The 9828-nt window shown below is 45.5% G+C and overlaps 1 protein-coding gene across 1 annotated transcript; it reads left to right on the top strand.

Moving 5' to 3' along the window:
• Positions 1-334: 334 nt before the first annotated feature.
• SF3B4 (splicing factor 3b subunit 4) lies at positions 335-4868 on the top strand. Its single transcript, XM_082665178.1, has 6 exons — positions 335-398; positions 873-1001; positions 1255-1797; positions 2365-2571; positions 4088-4261; positions 4465-4868. Exons 1-6 carry the CDS (start codon positions 365-367, stop codon positions 4650-4652), a joined length of 1275 nt encoding a protein of 424 aa, XP_082521304.1. The 5' UTR covers positions 335-364; the 3' UTR covers positions 4653-4868.
• The last annotated feature ends 4960 nt before the right edge of the window (positions 4869-9828 follow it).

Genomic DNA, 9828 nt, shown 5'->3' on the forward strand with positions numbered 1-9828 from the left:
ACACCCTTCTCTGGGAAACGAAAGAAGGCTACAAAATACATGAAAAGTGAAGTTTTGTTCTCTCAGCTTTTGAATTGACATTTTCGGGAGCAGTGTGACCCTTTAACGTCTAGCACTGCCTTAGGAGGGTCTGGGCGTTTCCGTTCGTCTGCCCCGCCCTGACAACTCCCAGACGCACTTCAAACGCCGTCACCTCCGCCGCTTCAAGTATCAGCGGCTCCTAAGATGGCCGCGGCCGCTTCCGGCTCCTCCCCTGCCTAGGGCCCGCCCACCGCCTCACGTCAGCTTTCGCCCCGGAAGTGGAAGTTGTGACTGAGGTCAGGGGGCGGGATCGTTGTCTGGAGACGGCGGGAGTTGTTTCGCCATGGCGGCCGGGCCGATCTCCGAGCGGAACCAGGGTGACTGGAGGGGACAAGCCCGGAATGAACTCAGGGAGTTTGGGGGGCCCCGATTAGGGCTAGCAGTGTTTCCTCCGGGGCGGGAGATTGGGCCGTTCCGAAGGGTGCCAGACCTACCCCGATGCCTGCTGGGGACGGGATGGACGGGTGCAGGCTGAGGCCTGTAGGTGTGATGCTATGTCCAATCCCCTGCTGCCTTCCCACTCAAAAAAAAAAAAAAAAGAGAAAAAGAAAAGTTACGAAGTGAATTTGCTCTAGAACTCTAAGTTAGACTTAAGAAGTTTATCTGTTTTCTAGAAAGGAGGAGGTGTAAGGGCTTAAGCTAACGTCTTTTTTTTTTCTCTCTCTCTTTCCCTCTTTGCTCCTATACCTTGTCTCAACCCCCAAATCCCCCGCCTGGGTTCCATCTTCATGTTCCCGTTACCTCCCTATCTCCTCTCATCTCTGCCCTAACCTCCTAATCCTGTCCTCCAGATGCCACTGTGTATGTGGGGGGCCTCGATGAGAAGGTTAGCGAACCACTGCTGTGGGAGCTATTTCTCCAGGCAGGGCCAGTAGTCAACACCCACATGCCAAAGGATAGAGTCACTGGTCAGCACCAAGGTGAGTACATGGCAAGAATTGCAGTTATGTTTTGAGGGGACAGGCTGCTCCAGGAGGCCCCCAGCAGTATTCATAGCTGTCTTGGAATGAGCAAACTAAGGATTTTTTTCTCTTAAGCCTAACTCACAGTTTGTTTCTGGAACCATTCTCAGTTGAAGTGAGATTATTATTTCTTGTTCTTTGTGCTTCAGAAGGCAAATGAGTTATACCTCATTTGGAATCACTTGTTAACCTCTTCTTTCCACTCCCCCAGGCTATGGCTTTGTGGAATTCTTGAGTGAGGAAGATGCTGACTATGCCATTAAGATCATGAACATGATCAAACTCTATGGGAAACCAATACGGGTGAACAAGGCATCAGCTCACAACAAAAACCTGGATGTGGGGGCCAACATTTTCATTGGGAACCTGGACCCAGAAATCGATGAGAAGTTGCTTTATGATACTTTTAGCGCCTTTGGGGTCATCTTACAAACCCCCAAGATTATGCGGGACCCTGACACAGGCAACTCCAAAGGTTATGCCTTTATTAATTTTGCTTCATTTGATGCTTCGGATGCAGCGATTGAGGCCATGAATGGGCAGTACCTCTGTAACCGCCCAATCACCGTGTCCTATGCTTTCAAGAAGGACTCCAAAGGTGAACGCCATGGCTCAGCCGCTGAACGACTTCTGGCAGCACAGAACCCACTCTCCCAGGCTGACCGCCCTCATCAGCTGTTTGCAGATGCACCCCCTCCACCCTCTGCTCCGAATCCTGTGGTATCATCACTGGGGTCTGGGCTTCCTCCACCAGGTAAAGCTTTTGATAAAAAATATGTTTGGGGGCTTCCCTGGTGGTGCAGTGGTTGAGAGTCCGCCTGCCGATGCAGGGGACACGGGTTGGTGCCCTGGTCCGGGAAGATCCCACATGCCGCGGAGCGGCTAGGCCCGTGAGCCATGGCCGCTGAGCCTGTGTGTCCGGAGTCTGTGGCCTGTGCTCTGCAACGGGAGAGGCCACAACAGTGAGAGGCCTGTGTACCACAAAAAACAAAAACAAACAAACAAAAAAAACATGTTTGTCTTGGGTTGGGGGGCTGGCAGGTAAGGAGAAGGAAAAAGAACCTGGAAAGGGAAGAACATTGAGTCAGTAAGTGATAAGAAAGGGATTGAGGGGTGATTGTGGAGGGATGATTGTGGAGGGAAGCAAGTTGTTGAGTTTCTCCAGAAGGTGTTGTTTGAGTCATCTAGCATTGCTTCTGACTTTAGAGAGCTGGGAGGAGGAGGAAAGAGCTCATCCTTCTTGGAGAGGCCAGATTGGAACAGGCTCTCTAAAGGCACTCTCTTCTCACTGTCATTAACTCTTTTTACATTTTCTCTATAGGCATGCCTCCTCCTGGCTCCTTCCCACCACCAGTACCGCCTCCTGGAGCCCTTCCACCTGGGATACCCCCAGCCATGCCCCCACCACCTATGCCTCCTGGAGCTGGAGGACATGGCCCCCCATCAGCAGGAACCCCAGGGGCTGGACATCCTGGACATGGACACTCACATCCTCACCCATTCCCACCGGGTGGGATGCCCCATCCAGGTGGGTGTTCTTTGCTGGGAAGGAGAGGAATGTTGGTAGAGGAGCTCTATCACCACTTATGCTGCTGCTCTTTGTCCTTCAGCAATAATAAATAGTCCCAGAGTTCTCCTTTCTTTCAGACATTCTTTTGTAAAAGTAAATACAAGATACTTTACTCTGTTTACTTTAACAACTACCACCCTGTCTTCATTTCTTATTTCAGTTTTACCAAAGAGTATAACTATACTTGCTATTTTTTGTTTCCTTAACTTTTACTTCCATTCTCTCCTCTGAATTCCACCCAAAAGCAGTGACCTAATTGCCAGGTCTAGGGGACACTTCTGCTCCTTATCTGGTTTGACCTTTGCTATACTTGAAACTGGCCATGTCCTCCTGTTTGAAAATCTTGTCTCTTTTGATTTTTCTGGATTCTCCATCTATCTCTCTGAATCCTTAATCTCATCCACCTTAATGGGCTCCTTTTTCTCTGCTTGTACCTAGGTTTTTGTGTTTGGCTCTCTTTTCTGCATAGTTCCATTATTTGTACACTGATGCCTCCTAGATCTGTATCTCTGTTCCATGGTTATTAACATTCCATACCCTTAATCTTGGTGTTTAATGGACAGCTCCATTCTTCTGCCATTCCCCTTCAAACCTATTCTTTCTCTAGTTTTCTTTGTTTTCAGGTGCTTGATTCAGAAATCTAGGAGTTATGTTTGACTATTCCCTGTCACCCCACTCTTAATACCAAGTCTTATTTATATCTGGCATCGACCTCCACTAGGCCAGTGCCCTAGTTCAGGCTGTCGTATCCTCATTATTTCACACCTAATTTATTGTAGTAATATCCTGACACTTTGACTCTAATTATGTCTACCTTTCATCGACTTCCACAGAGTAATTTTTCTAAAATACAGATGTTCACACACCCTTGCTCAAAATTCTTGTGTTGCTCCCTTTTATCTACAGAGTGAAACCCAAACTCACTGCCGTAGCATTCTAGGCTTTTCACCATCTGGCTCCTTCCCCTTACTCCTATGACTGCACGCTGCTCCTGATGACTGAGTTACTGGATTTCCTTTCACATACTATGCTGTTGATCATCCACGTGCTTTGCACATGCTAATCTTTTCTGCCTGGAATATTCTGTTCCCATTCTGCTGTCCACCTGAAAAATTCCTTTTCATCCTTTAGAATTAGATCTTCGCTCAGACAGCATCTCTGTTACCTTCCCAAATCCTACTCCGTAGAATAATCACGCCATTTGTTATGTACTGTTGCAGCACTATTACAGTGCCTAAATCATGGAAGGAGCAAGTGAGCTGCAGGGGGCAGGGAGTTGATTGGGTAGTTGGTTGGTTTGTTCTCTTGGAATGGAGTCAAAGATAAGGGCACTTTTTACCAGCCTTATTTTCCATGCTCTTCTTCCTGATGTCACTTGCTTCTCCATTTTCTTCTCTTCCTGTCTCGTTTTCTTTGCCCTCTTGTCTAACTTCCTTTTGTCTCCTTTCTCTTTGTGTCTGTTTTGTTCTCATAGGGATGTCTCAGATGCAGCTGGCCCACCATGGCCCTCATGGCTTAGGACACCCCCATGCTGGGCCCCCTGGCTCTGGGGGGCAGCCACCACCCCGACCACCACCTGGAATGCCTCATCCTGGACCTCCTCCAATGGGCATGCCCCCCCGAGGGCCTCCGTTCGGCTCTCCCATGGGTGAGTAGGCTGTAGCCACCTCCCTCATCCTCACGTGGCATTCTTGCAGCTTCTTTTGTCACACCTCTTATCCACTGCAGTTCCTTACTTTTCTTTCTTAGATTTCTTTTCACTGTCTCCCTGTCTGTCCTCTCTCTGCATTGTCCCAGTGTGAACTGTCTCCTGTTTCTTGTTTTTACTAAGTTTTCCTTTTCTTCCTGCAGGTCACCCAGGTCCTATGCCTCCGCATGGCATGCGTGGACCTCCTCCACTGATGCCCCCTCATGGATACACTGGCCCTCCACGACCTCCACCCTATGGCTACCAGCGGGGGCCCCTCCCTCCACCCAGACCCACTCCCCGGCCTCCAGTTCCCCCTCGAGGCCCACTTCGAGGCCCTCTCCCTCAGTGATTTCTCGTTGCCTTTCCTCTTGTTATAGCCTCCCAATATCTGTTCACTTCCTTGGACCAATCAGAGTTGCTGTAGCTCCCAGGGACTAAGGCGCTAATCCCTCTCAGGCCTCCTTTTGTAAGTGTAATTTTTTTCACAGGAGGTTTTATTTTTTTCTGTGTCAGTCCTAAGTGTTTTGCAAATGCACAGAGAAAATAAAACTAAACTCCTTGTTTATTCTTTGTGGTGTTTAACTTGGCAAAATAACTTCTTTTTCTCTAAGAAGAGACGTATATTGGGAGAAGAATGGTAAGGTAGGAGTGAGGGTGTTTATTCCATGTTTTAAGGGCTTACTCTGTAATGTGCTGTTGCAGTTGCTGGACTGCTGTGTACTACAGCAGCTGTTTCCTTACATCAAGCTTATACATAAGATGGAGACCCAGTATCCATGGCATCGGTTATTGTGAGTATTAAGTGAGAACAGAAGTAAAGTTCCTGGAGATATGATGGCAAAAATATAAAGTAACATACACAAAGCTATTCATTGCAGCACTATTTGTAATACCAGTAGATTGGAAACAACTCACGTATCCATCAGTAAGGGAATGGTGGAATAAACTGGTAAATCTATACAGTAGAGTACTGAGCAGCAGTAAAAAAGGAATGAGGGAGACTCTACATACTGTTTGGAGAGAGCTCCAGGATATGTTAAGTGAGGAAACTAACACGCAGAACACAATGTATAGTGTGTTTCCTTATCTAAGGGGTGACACGTAATATATACATTTGTCTATATTTTAAAAATGGAAGGATAAACCAAAAACTAATGGAAGTTGTTACCACTGGGGGAAGGGAAGGGATATGGAGGAAACTGGATTTCTCCGAGTGTACTATGTTAATGTGGTTTTCTTTGGAACCATATAAATGTCTTAAATGATTGCAAAACAATTGAAATGGGACAGTAGGAACTCAGTAAGCCGTCATTTTCTTTCATTCTTCATACCACCAGGTATCTTGGGTAAGGGATTTGTATCTTATTCCTATTTTTTCCTCATTCTCAGTCCTTCCAGACCTGATTTCCATCATATTTAAATCTGTGCTCAGACTTTCAGTAACTAGAGCAGTAACTAGACCGAATCCAATGGCCTATTCTGTTCTTTGCCACATTTAATCCTGTTATATCACCCCCTTCTCTGAAGCTCTTACGTAACCACGAACTAAACTCTAGGAAAGAAAAGGTGAGCCTAGCTCTCTCGTTCTCTTGCATCGTTCTCATTCATGTAACGTACATACAAGGGCTCCATGCTGGTGGCCGCTGAAGATGCAAAGATGAGCAAGGTGGTTCTGCTGTCTGATCATTACCGAGGGGGTAGACTGACACATAGGAAACAAAATATTTTGGGGAGCGTAAGGAAGGGTATCTAACCTGGCATGGAAGTCCTGGCATGAAAACTTCCTGGAAAAAAAGTGATACTTGAATATAATCTTAAAGGAAGGTTAGAAGCTTCTCAGACAAAGATGAAGGGAAGCTCATTCCAGGTGGATGGGATGTTTCTGAGCAGAAGCAGAGATTGACGAGTAACATGGTATGTAATTCGCTAAAGCTAATAACACTGTTCTGTGCTGGAGGTGGGATGAGGTCAGAGCCAGTTAGGGAGCTCCCAAAGATCAGTGCTTCTCAGCCCTTTTTCACATCAGGGCACAGAACCATTTCAAGCAACACATTGAGGTAAAGAGAGGAGGGTTCTTTAGGCTCGAGGCTATTGGCTTAAGAATTCTAGCGATCCCAGGCCCTGCCTAGCAGTCCAAAGTGCTGAGGGAATTAATAACTGAGCATCATTGTCAAGGCACACTGGTTGGGAAGTTGCTATCCATGATGGGAAGCCACAGTAGGGATTTAAGCAAGGGGATGACAAATTGGTGTTTTAGAACCATGGTTGCACTGTAGAAAGTAGATATGGGGGAGATGAAGACTGGGGGCAAGGTAACAAGTTATGCATCTGGCAACAATTCAGGTGAGAGATGAGGGCTAAATGAGGGCTGTGACAAGTAGGGAAGGAAAGGGAGAGATGCAATGGGGAGATATTTAAAAGGCAAATTAGGACTTGGTATTAGATAGGATACAGTGAATGAAGGGGAGGGTGGCATCAAGGATGAGAGTATGCAGCAGGAAGAATTTAGGGGGGCAGGATAAAAACGATAGGTTCAGTTTTGGATATGCCAACTTTGAGGGGTGTTGTGAGATATGCAGGTTGGGTCGTCTAGTGGATGTCTGATTCCATATGTCAAAAGCTTGGGGGAAGGACTTCTCTGGTAGTCCAGTGGTTAAGACTCTCCGCTTCCACTGTAGGGGGCATGGGTTCGATACCTGGTTGGGGAACTAAGATCCCGCATGCGGCATGGTGCAGCCAAAAAAAAACTTGGAAGATTAGATGTGATATTTCAGATCATGACTGGATGCCGGTCTTCTGAGTCATAATGGGACAAACTGACCTCGTAATTTCAGAGTTCTGCTGTATGTGGTCATAAGCTGAGGTCCCAGGAGCACTTGGAACCCGGCACAGCACTGAAGCAGCCCCAGGTGGTGGGAGGGTTTTTTCAGTCTCTGTGTCCTTTCTGTCTTCAGGTTACCTATCAAATGAATGGACTCTTCTGAGATCTCACTTCCCCGACCAGGGATTGAACCTGGGCCACGGCAGTGGAAGCCCAGAATCCTAACCACTAGGCCACCAGGGAACTACCCCTATGCGGTATTTTCTGCTGTTATCTGATATCGTGTTGATGAATTCACACCATAGAATAAATTAGTGCCTTTGCTGAATTCCCTACTTCTCTCTTTGGAGCCACTTTTTTTCTCAGGCATTCATTCTCAGAATCTCTGAGCTTTTCTTCGTTCAGTGATTCTTGAGTGCCTCCACTACTCACTGAGTTTGACTCCCCTAAACTCTCCTTTATCTCTCCACCCTCTGGTTCTTTCAGACTCTAGTACTCAGCAATTCTCTGAACAGAGCTAGTATTGCTTGTACACTTAGGTACTTCAGTTTGCACATCTGTTTGTTTTTTAGTGTTTGCCCATCCTCTGACATTTTTTCCTAATTGCCCTCCCCCTATGCATGAAATTTTAATATCACCAATATTCTGTGTCTCTGCATATGTACTATGGCCCTTTGGAAGGACATAAACATTGTAATATCTAAGATTCCCATCCCTGAACCAATTTTTGACTTCTTGTGTGTGGGGGGGGCGATACCACCCCCATTGAGAATGCATGCTCCAGACGATGGGTTCTCAGTGTTTTGTAGGTCATGGGACAGTCCTTTGAGAATATGACAAAAGCTGTGGACCCTACCCAAGAAAAAATACATACATGCATATATATCCAATATCCTGAAGCAAAAATTCCAGAAGTTTCATGGATCCCGGTCTAAGTATCCCTGCACTAAACTGAATCCCTTAAGAACCTTTAATGAATCTCATTCTGTTAATCTGTATCTCCCGAGAGTGTTGAAAGGTGCCTAACATATACAATAATTGTAAAAATAATGGCTAATATTTATTGAACTTTTACTATGTGCCAGGTACTGTACTAAGTGTTTTGTATGCATTATCTCAATTAATCCTCAAAACAACCCCTTAGGTAGATTTTGCTGTTATGCCAATTTTAAGATCAGGAAACTGATACTAATTTACTTGACCAAGGTCACATGCTAAGAAGTGGTAGATGAAGTAAGATCTGTCTGAACTCCAGAGCCAATTGCTTAGTCACATTATACTATTTTATATTTACTGAATAAGTCCTTGTTGAATGAATGAATTTTTTGCTTTGTGACTTATTGGCTTTATATATAAGCTATCCCCTCTCTTTAACTGGATTATAAGCTCTTCAAGGATAGGAATTTTGGTGCTTCACTTGTTAGCCTCTCTCACTGGAACTTTATGGTATCTTAGAGGGGCTGTCACTGACCTTGTTTTGTCCCTCTTTACACTCCCCATTCTGACAATCTCGTGTGCTTGGAGTGGCGTGCGTAAAAGCAGTGATAGGATATAGATGGGTGGCTGATGTTGAGGAGTAGCCATTTAAAAAAACTTTTTTTGGCATGCCACACAGCATGTGGGATCTTTAGTTCCCTGACCAGGGATCGAACCCGTGCTCCCTGCAGTGGAAGCACAGAGTCTTAACCACTGGACTGCCAGGGAAGTCCTGAGGAGTAGCCAGTTTGATAGGTAAGTGGTGAAAGAAGCTACACCACGAAGTAGTATAAGGCAGTGGTTAAAAACCCTGGAAAGCTCTGAAACCCAGAGCTATGAAGCCAGAGACCTATATACTGTATGAATCTACTTATATAAAACTCTAGAATAGACAAATCTAATCTACGGTGACAGAAAGGAGATTAGTGGTTGCCAAGGATGGGGAGATTGACCGCAGAAGGGCACAAGGGAACTTTTAGGGGCAATGTTCTTTATCTTGATCAAAAGGTTGCTTACATGGGTGTATACATTTGTTAAAACACATGGAACTATACACTTAAAATGGATGCATTTAAAATGAATAAGAGCTCTGCATCTATATTGCCTTGGTTCAAATCCTAGTTTTGCCACTTTTGAGTTGTGTGATTATATCAAGTTACTACTTAACTAATCAGTGCCTCAATTTCATCTGTAAATGGTGATCATCTCATAGGTTAATGAGGAGGTGGGGTGAGTTAATCAATGTAACTGGTCAGAAAAGTGCCCAAGTCAGGTAAATGCTCTAACAATGTTAACCATGATTACTGTACACTTATTGATCACCTTCTGCTCCATAATTTTATTTCCCACACCCAATTTAAGCCATTTGTGGAGGAGAGCTGTCTGGTGGGGGGAGGTAAGAGCAAGTCTAGACTAGTTCCCAGCAGTGGCAGCAGGACTCCCAGTGCCCAGGTCCTCAGATGTGGGCATGTTGGAGGCACAGCAGGGAGACCAGTGAAGGTAAAGCAGAGTTGAAGCCTGGGAGAGACCTAGGAAAGAGGGTTGGAGGGAGCAGGTAGGGGCCAGAACATGCACAGCTTTTTAGATCTTGGTTAGGAGTTTGGATTTAATTTTTAGTATAATGGGAAGCATTGGAGGATCTGAGGAAAGGAGAATGAAAAATCTCATTAAAGCTTTTTTTAAAAATTTGCAGTATAAAATACATTCAGAAAGACACACAGATCTTAAG

The sequence above is a fragment of the Grampus griseus genome (genome assembly GCF_964374135.1).
Source record: "Grampus griseus genome assembly, chromosome: 1".
NCBI lineage: Eukaryota > Metazoa > Chordata > Mammalia > Artiodactyla > Delphinidae > Grampus > Grampus griseus.